This window comes from Saccostrea echinata, unplaced genomic scaffold (genome assembly GCF_033153115.1).
Source record: "Saccostrea echinata isolate AGI-Se365-2 ecotype Australia unplaced genomic scaffold, CSIRO_AGI_Sech_v1 ptg000025l, whole genome shotgun sequence".
Classification (NCBI taxonomy): domain Eukaryota; kingdom Metazoa; phylum Mollusca; class Bivalvia; order Ostreida; family Ostreidae; genus Saccostrea; species Saccostrea echinata.
In genome coordinates, this window is record NW_026889774.1 from 17887405 (window position 1) to 17904963 (window position 17559).

General features: G+C 31.4%; 1 protein-coding gene across 1 annotated transcript in view; it reads left to right on the forward strand.

Moving 5' to 3' along the window:
- Positions 1–1411: 1411 nt before the first annotated feature.
- The window catches only part of LOC133192082 (pre-mRNA-splicing factor ATP-dependent RNA helicase DHX16-like), a 95314-nt gene continuing 79166 nt past the window's right edge, over positions 1412–17559 (forward strand). The window contains exon 1 of the mRNA XM_061327936.1: positions 1412–1612. Within this exon, the coding sequence (XP_061183920.1) occupies positions 1412–1612 (201 nt within the window). The remainder of the gene's footprint in view (positions 1613–17559) is intronic.

Below are 17559 nucleotides of genomic sequence, written 5' to 3' on the forward strand. Positions count from 1 at the left end.
ACTTGGGGTATGGACCTCTCCCCCCCCCCTTTCCATTTTTTTTCTTTTTAAATCTGGGATCCAGTCACCTTTTTCCTATTTTTGTATTCTAATATGCTCTATACGTTATCGATAATGTAATCCTTTTGTCTCTATAAGCTGTTTTTAAATATATCGTTTTCGACTGATACATAAAAAGAGAGAAGGCTTGCAACTCTTTTTCCGTCGTCTGCCTCACCTCGCTTAAACTTCGCGCGATCATTTATCAAAAGCATAAGAAAACATGGCATATGCATACATCAATAAATTTGTTATACATTCTTCTTCCTTTTCATATTTCCATTTAATTTTTATGTGTCCCCGATTTGTAAATATTTCGATTAAATCATCCGCATCTAGGGTAAATTTTGTTGGTGTGCACCAGCTGGGACGGAAGTGCAATAACGGTAACTCCAACTTTACAATTGTTCTGTATTAAAAAAAATTCCGGCCTTGTAATAAAAATTTTGTGAAATTTGGTTGTTTAGGTCGTATGTTAAATGTTAACCTTCATCCATCAGAAACTGCTAGTTACAGTTATAACTTGTTATATACACAGAACTTACCGTTAATTTTGAAGAGAAAATTCGGAATGTTTTCCGTCTCGCATTTAATGTTCCGAATGGCATTACACATAATGATGATGCCCGAAAATACCGGGCACTTCCGTCCCAGCTGGTGCACACCAACAAAATTTACCCTAGATGCGGATGATTTAATCGAAATATTTACAAATCGGGGGCACATAAAAATTAAATGGAAATATGAAAAGGAAGAAGAATGTATAACAAATTTATTGATGTATGCATATGCCATGTTTTCTTATGCTTTTGATAAATAATCACGCGAAGTTTAAGCGAGGTGAGGCAGACGACGAAAAAGAGTTGCAAGCCTTCTCTCTTTCTATGTATCAGTCGAAAACGATATATTTAAAAACAGTTTATAGAGACAAAAGGGTTACATTATCGATAACGTATAGTGCATATTAGAATACAAAAATAGGAAAAAGGTGACTAGATCCCAGATTTAAAAATAAAAAAAAAATGGAAAAGGGGGGGGGGGGGTCCATACCCCGCCCGTATGCCACATCATCCTTGTTCGAACTCCCGTTAGTCCTTTCAGTACTTTGATTGTGATGTCCTTTATGTTTGTTGAACGTTTGACTATGATAAGGGAAAAATAGCTCTGATCGCGCAGAATTGATTTTTATCCCTTACTTGATGTTCCATTTGATCGACTAATACATATTTGTAGGGATTCCCTCTTCCCTTACGAGAATTTCCTTAAAGTTATGGACTTTTCGGTTATTAGCGTTCTCATTTAATATGGCGGCGCCCATCTCTAAGATTACACGAATTACCTTTTGCACACTTTAAAGTTTAATGCAAAGAAAATGGCTTCTCTGATCGAAACATGGGTGAATGATAAACTTCACGATATTCTTGGTATATCTGACAAATTTATATCTCAATTCCTCTTGGGTTTGGCAAAGAAGGCAGCAGACCCTGACGATTTTGTGAACAAACTGAGAGAAACTGGCACTGTAGATATTGACGTTAATGTGGTTAACTTTGCACATGAACTTTGGACTAAGGCAAGTTAATTGAAAGCTCTTAAAATTTTATTAAAGATTTTATTGTTGAGCATTCCATGTTTATTTGAAGGACATCTGCAACAAAACTAACTAGTGACCAACATATGTGTTTATGTATTGTCTAACACAGTCACTATCCTAACCCTATCACCTCTATCACGACTGTGGTATCATTTTTCAAGTGAAGAAATTGCTAATGTGTTGACGGTGCAATCTTTTGGGGGAGCGCAGTTGTGTGTCAGTCAGGTGTGAAACTGAAAGTCATCATTTTTGAAAGGATGATAATATACTATAGACATAAAATTAAATCCACTGGTGCATTCTCACGAAGTGTTGGTGATCAGTTTTATATTATCTTATAAGTTTTCAACTTTAGGTACAGACCCTATTGAATACGGTTTGGTATCCACATTTTGAACCTTACAGTGTTGGTCGCCAGTTTTTCTTTGTTTCTACCTATCTGTTCAATCGTTTTTCTGTTCTCCATTAAAGATAGCCACTATTGACTTCAGGCAGTTTCAGACATAAATTTACATGCAAAAAACAAATCTATAGTTGCTTTAGTTAGTCACATCTTCCAGTCTATTACATCATTTTAAAACATTGTCTCTTCAAGTGCCCCCATGAGTCTAGAGGGCTAAAAGTTTCGTCTGTTTAATATAGAGCTATATAGCATTGTTTGTGTCAATCCTAAAGGTTTGAAATAGAGGAGATAGAATGAGGTGAAATATTTCTTTCTTTTTATAGTAGATTAAAGAGACTATCCTTTTACAAAAGAAAATAATAAAACTAGAAATATATGTCCATAGGACATGAAAGCTCGGCCAAGGGTAAATAAGTAATACAACATGAAAATTTGTATTAGTGTATGAATTTTGATGAGAATATCTTTCTTTTTTTATTTACAGAAACAAACAAGTTACATTCATATTCAGAAGCAAACACTTAAATACACATACAGGCACACACACACATACGGACACACACTCACATACAGACAAATACACATGGAAGAGGGATGAAACAAATATCAGTATTACATAAGTTTACAATAATTTTATAGCATTAGTAAATAAAACTCCTATGCTAAATCATACTTGAAAAGACATTTCCAATTTGACCATCTTTTTTCAAATAATTCCTCACTATATAATTTTTTCTCTATAATAAGATTAATTATTGAGGTACAATAATAATTCATTAAATATAATGGTACTTTTTTTTCATGATGTTTGAAAAATATATTTCTTTACTAATACAATAATCATATTCAAACCCACATCAGTGTCTACAGTACAAAGTATTACATTTCGTATATTAAACTCTACTATTCTACTGGATTTTTGTCGAATCCAATCTTCTAAAGATGACCAGATTATCTTAACTACTTCACATTCAAAAAATAAATGTCTAAGTGTCTCAGGTTCCTGTGAGCACAGTGCACATTGTTGATTATCAATAATTTTTGAAAAATACAAATATTTATTCACACCAAGTATTCTATGTAAAATTCTGTATTGAAACCAAAACAATGTTGTATCTTTTGTTAGATTTTTTTTAGATTAATATGCTTTTGTTTCCAATTAAAATCATCTTGTAGTGATAAATCATTACCCGTAGTCCATTTCTTTTCACATAAAGGTTAATGTTGTCCTTGAGACATAAACAAATCATATATTTCTTCTAGATCCCTTTTTATCCTTACACAAGTTAAGAAGGATCCAGATGTCTTGCTTCTAGCATTGCACATAGAATAGCATGCTTAAGACCTTCATATACAGTAAAGGGCATTTTTACATTAAAATAATTTGTTATTCTTTCATAAGTAATAAAAGTGCCCTGACTAATAAGCAAGTCAGAAACTATATGGAATCCTTTTTTATATAAAGATTTATAAAAACACTCTGTTTTTGTATCTTAATTTTTTCGTTGTATCATAAAGGCTCTAACAGTGTTGTAACGCTAGCGGTTCTGCTAGAAATTGTTTTCATAGAATTAATAATTCGCTCAACTCCTTTTATAAATGTACCATTCGCAAAGAAGACATAAGATTATAAACATTAAACAATTAAATTTATTAAGTGCATTATCAACAAACAATTTATTTAAACGACGACATTCACACCACATTCATACCAAACTAATAATAATAAATAAGTTTAATAAAAATAAATAATTAAAATCATACCATAAAACAGACTGAAAAACCACCCCAAAAATCTAACGTATCTATTCCTATGCCTATAAAATATCTGACAACAAGTCGTAGTTATTTATAACTTTGACTTGTAAAACTTAACACCAAGCTTTACTGTATTTAACAGGTTAGCTTGTTAAACTCCTAAAATACTTTATCAAACAAGGACACAAGCCGTGGTTATTTATAACTTTGACTTGTTAAACCTAACAACAAGCATTACTGTATTTAACAGGTTAGCTTGTAAACACTAAGGGCAAAGAAAGACAACTCTAATAATCATAAGTAAGTTTATCGAGAAGCAACGTTTAAAAATTCCCAAGTACTCTAATAAAATAATTTCTATTAAAAATAATTGAAGAAAAATTTACGTATCTAGAATAATTAAATTACTGTCTGAAAATAAAATAAATAATTGACTTTCGTTGAACTAATCAACTTTAGTCATCATAAAAGAGAAAGATAGCAAACGTATAACTTTAGTTACATAGTTTGCATTAAAATGAAAATGAAATAAAATAGAGTAAAAAAATGTAAAATAAAATAATCCTAGATAAATTAATCACTGAGGAAGACTACTCAGTCATAGACTGTTGAGTCTTTAAAACAACCGATAGCGGACAATAGTATTTCACTATTTAATGTCCTACACGGTAAAACCCTATCCTTAATAAATAAATTAAAAATAAATTCCTAAATAAAAATAAATAAATAAAATAAAAGATAGACAAAATAAAAATTAAAATAAAATCCTAAAAAAAAAAATCTGAGAGTTCCGTAAAACGGACCTACCAAATCAAAATAAGCAGAAGAGTGACTAAAAATTCTCAGCGTCTAACTTTTATATGACTTTATGACAGAAAATAACGGAAAATGCTGGAAAATGACATATTAACAGAATTATTAATTATGAAATTTCATTGGATTATCAATTAATGATCAATTATATCGAACAATCAGATTGGTCAATAGTAAAACGTCACGATCTTTCACGTGAACAAGTGTCACCAAATGTTCTATACAAGTATGAAATAATGAATTTTTACATATTTATCAATTAAATAAAAATATATTTCACAATAAATAATTAAAACAAAACAAATTAAACTTAAAACAATATTCAGTTTATCTAAAAATACAGTCATTCATAAGATACCGCCATTCAAACTCGATAAATTTATCGGTTATATTACAAATGCAAGGATAAATTTATCAATTACTTTAACAAGTTTCTAAACCGGAAGTACATCGTAATGAAGAGCGAAACTGTCAAATTTTATGTGACAACAGAAGTTTAGACTATTTTACAGGTATCATATCAACTAAATAGCACTAAACAAACAACAATCACATACTGTTACACACAGTTATAGTCTTAGGATGTATGCTTAAGTGCTGATTTACAAATGACATACTTTATTAATCTTTTACCAAACTCTAACCCAATTCGAATTATCTCAGTCATGTTTATGTTATAAAAATATATCAATCTACTCTTGTTTCACAAGTATATACATTTACAATTAAGTGACTTAGGTACAACTCTGCGAATAGAACATTCATATAAAACAAAATAAAACTGTGAATAAACAAACTTCATCAACCCGCTCCAAATCACCACAATGCATGATAACATATTACAATCATTGACCCTATTTGATAGAAAAATCAACCCGCTCCAAGCTCACACATATATAGTAAAATATTACAGTCATTGACTCAGAATGATTAAACACTGTTGTGGATAAAATAAAAAGTTACACCATGTAACCTAACATTACTATTATTACATCATTTAAAAAAAGAGGGGGGGGGTCACATGCACTACAAGTGTGTTGTCCTGCATTATAGATGTAGAAATACTTATGAAATCTACAAAATATGAAAGTGTTTCTTTCCAGAAAGGATTCAAAATTAACTTAGATTTTTGTTTAATGTAATCTGATCCAAATTGACACATCTGTGTGACACTACAGCCTGTAATTTCTGTAAAGAACACTGTCCACTGCGTGGACTTGGTAGAAAATAATCTCCTAAATCAAGTAAGTTTAAGAGATTTTATGAATATACTTCAACATTAGTCATTCTGCATCCACCCTTTTTAAAATCTGACTGTAATGTTTTTCGGCTTATTTTATCAGGTTTATTGCCCCAAATAAATTTAAACAGTAATTTTTCTATATTTTTAATCCACTGTGCACTTGGCATAGGCAAAACACTAAACAGATGAGTAAGTTTGGATAGTAAAATACTTTTAACTACTTTTATTTTGTCCAATGGGGAAATTTGTCTTTTAGACCACTGTGTTATTTCTTTTTGAATGCCAACTAATTTGCTATCAAAATTCAGCTGTTCCATTTCCTTAAGATTTGCAGTGTATGTAATATCCAATATTGTAAATGGTTGATTAGTCCAGTTCAGATCTGTACAATCACACAGTGTTTCATTTGAACCAAGTTTTGAGCCAATCCAAGTAGCTTTAGTTTTACTAATATTAGGCTTTAAACCAGAAAATTTAGAGAATTGAAAAAGTAAGTCAAGTGCACTTTTTAGACTTTTTTTCTGAGCCATCTAAGAACAACACTGTATTATCTGCATATTGGAGTAAACAAACTTTTTCCTTTCCTATATTTATTCCTTTAATATTTTGTTTTTTCTAATCACAATTCCCATAATTTCAACACAGAGATTAAATAGATAAGGGGATACAGGATCTCCTTGGCGGCAACCTCGTCCAATTAAAAAGAAATTGGAAAAAATGCCATTTTGTAATACAAACAGCTTAGCTTTGTTATATAAAACTGATACCCATTTTATTATATCTGGGTCAAAATTGAACAACTTTAAGGTCCTATACATAAATTTCCATGAAATTGAATCAAATGCCTTTTCAAAATTAATAAGTAATATGATACCTGGGATCTGTTTTTCAAGAGTGCTGTGGATAGCATAATAAATTACACGAGTATTTTCACCTATGAATCTGCCCTGAAGAAAGCCCTTTTGATTATCATGAATTAAGAAGTCCAAGACCTTTATAAATCTATTTGCAATACATGAGGAGGCAATTTTATAGGATACATTAAGTAGGGAAATAGGACACCAATTTTTAAGGTATTCTCTTGGCTTATCACCCTTAGGGAGATTAGAAATATTACCTTGTTTCTGGGTCAAGGATAATTCTCCCGATAAAAATCCATAATTAAGAGATCTGATTAGAAAAATTCCTAAATCTTTCCAGAAAAATTTGTAAAATTCAACTGTCAATCCATCACTTCCAGGACTTTTATTATTCTTGATATTTTTAAGTGCTAAAAGGGCTTCCACTTTTGAAATTAAATCTTTAAGTTCTTTAGTGGCATTGCTATCCAGTACATTAATATGTTCAGTATTAATGATGCTTTCCAACTGCACATCATATAACTTATTAATTGTCCCCACATGAATATACCAGTAATGCCTTATAGAATCTTTCAATTTCAGATAGAATATCTGACAATACCATTATCAGTAACAAGCTTGTTTACAGTTTTATTAATATAATTTCTTTTCTCCAGACTCTGAAAATATTTGGTAGGCTTCTCTCCATACTCTATCCATTTAAGTTTAGTTCTAGCAAATAAACCTTTAATATATTCTTTTCTAATTTCTTCTAGCTTAGTTTGTGCTGTTTTAATTTTTCAAAAGTGTCTGAAGAGTTGCTACTTTCGTTATGATCACTTTCTAATTTCATTATTTCTTCCTCAAGAATTTTTTTAAAGCTTTTTACTAGATGAAAAGGCAATTGTTACACCCCTTATTTCTAATAAAAGCTGTTAAAAAAAAAAAAACTGATCATCTATAGTCAAACATATTGTAGATTCCTAAACATATGCGAGGAATTAATTATCGCGTAATTACGCGAGAAGCACCACTCGCGAAATAAAATTACTCGCTTTTATATTTTTGATGCTGAAATCAGTGTAAAATCTCTTGATTAACTGTCCACTCATGAATTATTGTTCTCGCGATTTGACGTCAAAGAGCCATTTCACGAAAATAAGTACTCGCAAAAAATAAGGAATCTACAGTAAATTTTCATCTGATATATTTTTGATTTCAGAGGGCTTATAAGGGAGGACAGCATATTTTTCTTTAACAATTTTTATTGTTTCTTTGACTTTATCAACATGGACATGATCATTAAGCAACAAATTATTGAATTTCCAGAACCCTTTTTCCTCTTTCAAATTTACTAAATGTAATATTAAGTTCAATCATTGAATGGTCTGATCTATAGCCTGGGCTTATGTCAACTTTATCTATTAGTGCCATTAATTCATTTGAACCCAAAAAATAATCTAGCCTAGCCTTTTTAGTTGGGTTATTTTTAAACCATGTATACCTCTTCCTATTATTATACTTAATTCTCCACGGATCAACCAGGTTATGTGTTTTCTTCAAATTCAGTACCACTTTCCTAGCCTCTGGGTTATTCACATAGTTATTATTAAACCAGTCTAAATTTTTATCTTGTATCAGGTTAAAGTCGCCTGCCGTAATAACAAATTCACCATTAAATTCTGATATATTATATCAAAAAAAGATGGATTGTCCTTATTTGAACCGTACAGGTTAATTAACATAAAATCATACTTATTAAACACATTCATTTCAAGTATAAGGAGATTCCCATTATCATCATTGTGTTGCTTGAGAATATTATATTCAAAATAATTATTAAATAATATAGCAGTACCCCTAGCATTTGATTTTCCTGGTGAAAAGTATACACCAAAGCCCCAGAATGACCTCACTTGTTTATAATCATCATTAGTCAAATGACTATCTTGAAGTAAACATACAGAAAAATTCTTTTGCTTAAAATAGTTTAATACATCCCTTCATTTATCTAAGCCGCCAATTCCCCTACAATTAAAGGAGACTATACTAAAACTCATGCTTTTAAGGAAAGAAAAAAAAAATTAATCCAGCTCTGGATTGATCATAATAAGTTTTGAGCTCACCCCTTCCATAGATTGATTGACACATATACACACATACATACAAAAAAGACAAACTTTCACACAACATAACTATAGAGAAAAAGAAAGATAGGGAAAAAGTTCAGTTCCTTGTGACCCTCGAGTGGCACGAGATAGAACTGCAAGTATGTTTTTATTTTATTTAACCTTCTCAACACTGGAAGTCTACTTCATCCATATAAATCTAAAATGGATGCTGATTGGACCTAAAAGTTTCCGAATAGATTACTTGCTCTTCAGTTTGCGTTCGATGTTATCAAAAATGTCAAATTTCATGCGTCTGGTTCCATATTGTCCTTATATTGAGCGGTTGAAATACCACTAATCTGGGGATCCTTGGTCAGTTCGGTCAAAAGATCAAAGTTTGCTTTTGTTACATCGTCAGTTATCTTCCAACCCTTTTTTAAGTTTTTGATATCTGATGTCTTTTTCATGACATGGATTTTTGCCTCAGTGTTTCAAAGCTTAACTGTGATGGGTTTGTGGTCGTTCGGCTTTCCCGGGATCCTATGAATTACCACAACATCAGTGTCTTTAATTTTCACCCCAACTTCTCCTAGCATTATTCACAATCTCCAGGGGATTTTCTCCCTGGGTCTCAGGGAGACCATGGACTTTAATATTATGTTTCCGTGAATATTACTCATTTTGGTTGGCCTTTGACAGGGCAGCTTTAGCCATGTTTTCATTCTCCTCAAGTCTATTGTGCAAATCATTTAACGCTTCATTGCTCTCATCAGGATCACGTTTAATTGTTCTTTTATCTGCTTCAAGCTGTTCAGTACTCTCTTTCAACTTTCAATTTTCTTGTTTCAAATTCTCAATTTTATCATTAACCTTTTTTTCAATCTTATCTTGATGTTTTTGGCATAGATCCTCTGCTGCATTTTTAATTAGCTCTTTCACATCGTCAACTTTCAAGTTTTATTTAAATCACTTTTTTTCCTTTAATTGTGCTTGAATCAATGACCATTCACCCTCACCTCCTTTTGTTGGGGTTTTCAATACTGGACTTGCCTTTGAGCATGATTTCTGTGTTTTTTTCTCCTCCTGTGCTTGTACTTCTCGTAATGACACCTGCGTGACTGGTGGACATTATTCATTTTTAGTAACACTTCTCATGGCAGCTCTACACGAAAAACTGAAAAAAAGCACTCCTAAACAAGTTTGTAAATTGGTATCTCCACCTCTGGTAGTCCAGCAGTTATATGGGGAGCCTTTAAAACCTTTCAGGGACCCACCGTTTTCAATAAAACCCTTTCTTGGCCCTAAACTCCGCAGCTCACATAACATGGCCTTTGCCTTCGAATGCCATTTTGGATCTCTCGAACGCCATTTTGGATTCTTGATGAGAATATCTTGAATAGTTTCTTTAAAATTGAAATTAAAAAATTATCAGCTTATTGACTTCTTCAGATTATCATACCTATTCTTTGGTGCTTTAGTAGAAACGATCTCATTCAAGTTAGAAGATATCTTTACATATTATAATTTTTGGTTATTCAGTTTTTAATTCAATTTACAATGTGTTTTTTGTTTGTATGTGTATACACAAGCATTTACATGTATTAAAGTCAATAGAGCACCTGACTAGTGATGCAGGGGTCCTAGGTTAGATTCTCGGTCCAGCCATACATTTTCCCCCTTTCCTGTCATGTACAGTTAGTGTAGCAGATCTATCTTGAACTTTCCTGAAATATGTATAGGACATCTGATAAATTATAGACTTGAGAAAATGCTTCTACATGTATACAATAGTTTGTACATTATGGTGTGTAACTTAAAAATAAAAGGACTAAAAATTCTAAATTTAATAAATTTATAATAATATAAAACACCTTTTTACCCCCCCCCCCCCTTTATTGGAAAAATTTCTGGATTTTGATATACAAGTGTAAATTGAAAGAAAAAAATAAGAGAGGAAACAAATTAAGCTTTAAATACAAACCAATGGCTACTTTGGAGTTAGTGTCAAAAGCACCCTTGATATTCCTCTTTTCAGATGACACTTGATTTGAATGGCCACATTATTTCTGCAGAGAATGCTGAATACACTGCTTAGTCCATATCTTACTTCACCTGCAGTATTTAATATTTATGATACCTGTTTATAATCAGGGCCCTTTTGAGCATACATATTGATGAGAGCTATTCAACTGCATCAACATTTTTTTTAACCTTCACCTTTCCTTTGACCTTGACCTCTTTTCTCTTAAATTAGTGTTTAGCTCAGTTTTAAATAAAACATTCAAGGAATTTTTATCAAACTTTCCATAAATTTTTATCATTTAAAATTATAAAAATTTTGGGGATGGGTGTGTTGTACATCCTTAATACCGGTACTTATCAGCATATTAAGTTTGATAAAAATCTTCTGGTTATATCTTTACAATAAATTGCAGAATGTCATGTCTCACTAAGATGACAATTTTATAGTCTAAAGAATAAACATATTTTGTTTTGATGTTTTATTGGGCCATTCCATGGTTTTTCTATGTTTAGCGTCCTTGTGCGCCTTGGTTTTTGACACCCCATATCACAAAAAACAGACAAAGTCATGAGTCCTAAAATTGAATATTCTGGTCAAAGTCACTGAATTCTGTCAATTTCTCAAAATATTTGTCTACAATATGTCATATTAGGAATATTGTAAGCATTGAATACCTTGATTTTGCTGAAGAATAGGTTTTTTTCTACAAGAAAAATATATTAATGAAATCAAATCCTTTGAGTGATGTCATTTTAATGACTATATAGTCTGTGTTTTATTTTTTGGTTTGTGTGTTTTTGCGAATAGGTATGTAGGTTTTTGAAAGATGGATGGACACTAAAGAGAGAGACACTAAACAGAGAAAAAACTCTGAATGTCCTTAGGCTGTGGCATTGTTATAAATCATAAAATATACAATAAACAAAGCTACATGTGGGCGTTTGTTAAGATCTAACACAACCAGTTGAGAAATATATGATGTATTATTTGTTATCATTAATACCTGCACCATCGGAGATGTATGTACATCAAACATTATAAGGAATGGAAAAATTCACTGAAATCTTTGTATCAAGGTTGACATGATTTTTTTGCACTCTAAACTGTTTGTGATAATTGAACAATATTTGACGGGCGTATCATGCTGTGACAGGCACTTTACAAGTATTGAATACCGGTAGATAAATTTACATGCTTGATTGTTCTGATGATGGCCGTCCATGGTCAAAACCGGTCAACAAAATAAATCTACTGCTGCATTCTCACCAAGTGTTGGTGATCTGTTTTATAACTTTAAGTTTTCAACTTTAAGCACAGACTTTATCGAATATATTGGTATCCACACATGGGAATCTTCCGCATTTTCAATGGTGTTGGTCCAGTTTTTCTTTCTTTTGTAATTAAATTTTAGTAATGATTAAAACTCATAATTTCTAAGAATAATGATGAAAAACAGTCATGAAGATTGTCAAACACTGCAGCACCAGATGGTTGTCTTCGGAGCGTTATGTTCAACGTACCCTCCAACAATGGCTAGCCTTGAAGAGTTATTTCCAGAGTTATCCAGACCGTCAAAAGAGGATGGGAAAATCTGTCATGACAAGAGCCATTACATCTGTGCATGGTAGATGTTAGGTGTGCAGAAAACCAGCATGATGAAGCCACACTAGACATTAGATGGACTGCAAGAAATTACTGAACTGCTCATGATGACTTGCCACCAGAAACAGTGAACAAATTCTCTAGATAAAATAAATACCAGAAATGAAAACATGGCAAAAAATATATATGTAAAAAAAAAAATCCACTTAATTAAACATAAAGAATAAATCTTAGACATCTGGAGCTCAAAACAAATTTTTGTATGTGTTGATTACAATTTTAATTGTTTTATTTATCTTTTTAGCAGACCTATTTTTGTATTCATATGAAGCAGAATTCATTCAAAAACTTCTACATAAGAAGAAGAAAACACTTGCTGTGGCCTTCAACTCAACATATCGATATATCGACAACGTATTATCAATTAACAATAGTTACTTCCATTCATATGTCAACTCGATATATCCCAGTGAGCTTGAAATAAAAGAAACTACAGAGTCTGACCTATCTGTTTCATATTTAGATATTTTACTATAAAAAGATGTTAATGGTAACCTAACAAAAAAGCTTTATGATACACATGATAACTTCATATTTTCAATCGTCAACTTCCCTTACTTATGTAGCAATATTCCCCTATCACCTGCATGTGGAGTTTAAGTCTCTCAGTTGATTCGATACGCATGAACAATTTCTAAAATGAGGCAAGCTATTGACAAACAAGTTGATGAAACAAGGATATCAACAGTCTCGTTGGAAGTCATCATTTTGCAAGTTTTATGGTCGATACAATGACCTTGTTAACACATACAACCTATCATTGAGTCAAATGCTGACTGACATTTTTCATACTAATTGTTAGGCCATAATTTATGCACTGAACTGTCTACGGATTTTTCCAGTTTTTTTCCCGATCATGACAAGGAGCACACGGCAGGTGTGACCGGTCAGTCGGCAGGGGATGCTCACTCCTCCACCTCTAAATTTTGAGGTCCTTGTTTGCTCTGCTCCAAATTTGTAGTGTTTCATTGGACTTTCGAGATTGAATACTGATCATTATCTTCATATTTAGTAAGAGAGTTCTACTGAATAACAAAAGAGACAATGGTGAAGAAATTCCCATCCAATGACAAGATGCTCAAAGGAATTGATTTTCTGAATCCCAACACTAAAGACAAAATATCTACTGATGACATGGTCAGTTTGTCTGAGAGATTTTGTAGTTTCAGCCAGGAAGAGAAAAGAAGAAGATATAGCTGCAGAATATATTCTAACTCCCTTATCTGACCTTCCAAAATTTGACCCAGAGGCCACAGCACTCAACCAGTATTGAAATTCCTTGGGATAACTAAAACTACCGAGCAGTCAAAAACACTCTCAGCTCCTACATAATCTGAGCAAGAATTTGCTAACCCTCCCTCTTTTCAATGCAGACATAGAGAGAGTTTTTTTCAGTGCTGAAGAAAATACAGTCAGCCTCCGTGACTCTAGAGCAGACGCTCTAACCACTGCACCATGCGACTCTAACACTTGTGTTCATATAGCTCTTATGTGATAGCATGCCTGGTGGCTGTGTGTATTTTTGTTGAAAGTTATAAATCATTGTTATATTTTTTATAAGTAAATATACATGAATATGCAATATTCTTTCTTTTTTACTTTTGTAAGTCAGACGTGTAAGGTAGTGTATATATGTATACTAGTATAGCGTGAATACATGTTTTGAATGCAAAGGGTAGTCGTGATGTCTAATTTCAACATAAAACAGCAAAAACCTGTGTTAGAAAATGTCAATAAAAAAATCTCCAGTTATTGGCCTAAAACTCTAGCTGAAAATTTTTAAATCTCCAGGTTTGACTTGACAGATATGTCACCTGTATGATTATAAAGATTTGGAGTTTATTTTAAAATATAGAGTTACCCCTGAAGATAAATATGACCATTGTTTTACTGGATACACTGCTTGTTTTTGGTTTCATTTGTTTTTCAAGGCATTTTTCTACACATAGGTCCAGTGCAAGATAGTGTATTTTATCATATTATTGTAGTTAACAGGGTGGAGGAATTAACTTGGAAATGGAAATATGATGATAATAAGTCTTATTACAGATCTGGACAATTTCCAAATGAAAGTCAAGAACAATAACTGAAAGTCCCCATAAATAAACATCATATACACGTAAATATTTTTCTTCTACCGTGGTAATTTGAAAAAAGAAAATATCACTACATCCTAAAAGACTTTCTAAAATACATAATCAAAAAATATTATAGTTTTAATGCTTCAAAATGGTATTGGGGATATAAAGGATGAGATCTAAACCTTGATTGAGTTTCTTCTCTTGTATATGTGGGGAAAAAAAATTGCTTTTTGATTGTTAAATTTTACATTATTTTTTCAATTCTGGTTTGAAAAGTTTTAATATGAAAGAAATATGAAACAACAAAATTCCACCAAAATCACTTTTTTGTCAATTTAAGTCAATTCTATAAATCAAAGCCAAAAAAGAATTTTGATATACAAGTTTTCTTTCAAAAATACTAGATTTTGAAGTGACCCTATTTTACATTATTGTATTGCTCCTGACATCTGATATGTATTTTATTTAACATAGTTTTAAAACCCAATTCTTAGTTTGTAAATCAGTTTGTCATTTTGATATTTTTTATCATTTATGGCAAGTTTTTCATATTTTCTAGACTTCAAAACATGGTTATTTGCAATGTGTAATATATATACATTGTATTAAAAAAAAAAAAATATGTGTTAAGTGATGAAAACTATTCTCTGAATTGACTGTAAAATGTCTGTTATTAGTTAATAGACATATAATATTTTGAACATCAAATAGTTTCAAACATTTTTTCAATTAATTTTTGAGTAAAAATAGATGAAGATTATTGATAATTACAAAATAGTTCTGTTGCACTCCTGACTGCAGTAAAATTAAAACTTAAAACCACAGAACACAAAAATTCATAAAGTGTTGGCAATATCAAATGGTAACAAAATTGTGCAATATTTATAGTCCAATACTTCATAATTAAAATACATGAAAGTATTTAAACTTGGCTTTATATCTTGAATTTTATATCAAAATACTAGCTAAAATATATATTTAGAGGATAAAATATATTTTATAGTATATTTTCCTTCACAGGACAAACACTGTAAGCAACTGAGGTCAACCAGAAACATTCTACTCATCAATTTTTTTCTTTATATTTATTCATATTTGATCAGCAATAATTCTAACATATTTGTTGCACTCCTGACCAAGAGCGTGGGAGTCTTTAAAGTAGAATTGTGAAGAGAAAATTACATCAGAACTTGTTCTGTTGTTTCAGTGAAATTGAAGTGAAATTACTTGTTTAATAACAATTTTTCAGTGTGTTTAATTTTGAGATTCATAAAAAAAAAAATCAAAGAAAAGATAAAAACACATCTGAATTGATAAAATTGAAAAAAAGAAGGATTTTTATAATAAAACTGTCAATAATTTAGAACTAAATTATTCAAATGAATCAGTATTTATTAAAGAATATTTCTTAGCATGAATAGAAGTCTTTTCATCATATAACAGATCTGGACGATTTCCAAATATGAAAGTCAAGAATGATATCTGAAAGTTGCTATAAATATGCATCATATACACGTAAATTTTTTTCTGCCCAATCAGACAACAGCATTTTTACACACCCCAAAACATATTTCAAAGGAACAAAAAGCGAAAAAGTGCTTTAGTTTTTTTCCTCAAAAAGATTTTTTGACAAAAAATCTTTAGAACTAAGAAGTAAGATGAAAAGTTTGGAAGAATAAGGTATTCCCCACATATTTACCATGAACAAACTTGACATTTTCATCTCGGAAAAGGAAAAAAAAATTAATGCATGTAACAATTGTTTACAGAGGAATAGATCACTTCGTTAAGCTATTATCAAGTACAATTATAATGTTTACCAGAACATACTCTATGTTGGTAAATATAATTTTGCTTAACCGCCCAATTTTCATCGATAACATATAGTTTCCATGTGTATAAATCTACTGCACATAAGCATTCATTGTTGAGACTACATGTAGTTTTGAAATAACATGGGTTATGAGCGCCGAATACCATGTTATATACACTTTAGGCTCATAGGAAGCAATTTAAGTTTTTTTGGGTGGGGGGAGGGGGGGACTACCGGAAATTCAAAAATTCCTTGACAAGTTAAAAAAAAAAGGTCATCAAACATTATTATTGAGGGGGCACAAGCATAGAGTAGATATGTTTTCTATAGTATTCTGGTTCCTACGACCATGCACTTTAAATGAACATAAGAAAAGGTGAAAAACAGAGAGAAAAGGCAATGTGCATGAATGCTTATCACCATATCCTACCTCACATACCAGAAACTGCATGAACGATTTTGTGATTAACACTCGGGAAATAATTTAGACTGTTATATTCCCATATGAAAACATTCTCATGTCATGCTCTAAAAACTGAAAATCTGTCATATTTATATCAAATTTCTTAGCACAAGTTAAACTTTTGGGATTGCTACTCGTAGTGACAGATTTTTAATCCCACTTAGAATTTATTCTAAGCTTTCAAGTCGTGTTTATTTACGGTAGAATTGTCATATATACTGTATCATTCGTACCTGTGCATAAAGTTTACAAAAAGTTAAATTGTTCTAAACAATATGAGCAAAAAACTTTAAAACCATGTGTTTTATTTATTTTCTCATGAGTTTGTCTAAATGCCATTATCCAATTGGTCAGAAGGATTAGCACCTTGTTTATTCTGTGTATTTATAGCAATTCACGGTTATCGTTCTTGACTTCCATGTTTAGAAATCGTCCAGACCTGTATTACTTGAATCTTAAACAAAAATGTGTTGCACTCCTGACCATAGAAATATAGATCTGACACACAGACAGACCCTGTAATTGTTCAATCTATTTGGTAAAAATGTTCTTTGTGTCTTATTTATTTTCCAAAATAAAAACCAGAGAATCATATACTAATAAAAGTTTTTTCATGTAGGGAGCAAAACATCAGATGTTGCACTTCTGACATTATTGAGTATGCACAGTTGCTCGACTCTCATTAATGCTGCATGTGATTTATAATATAACATTTTG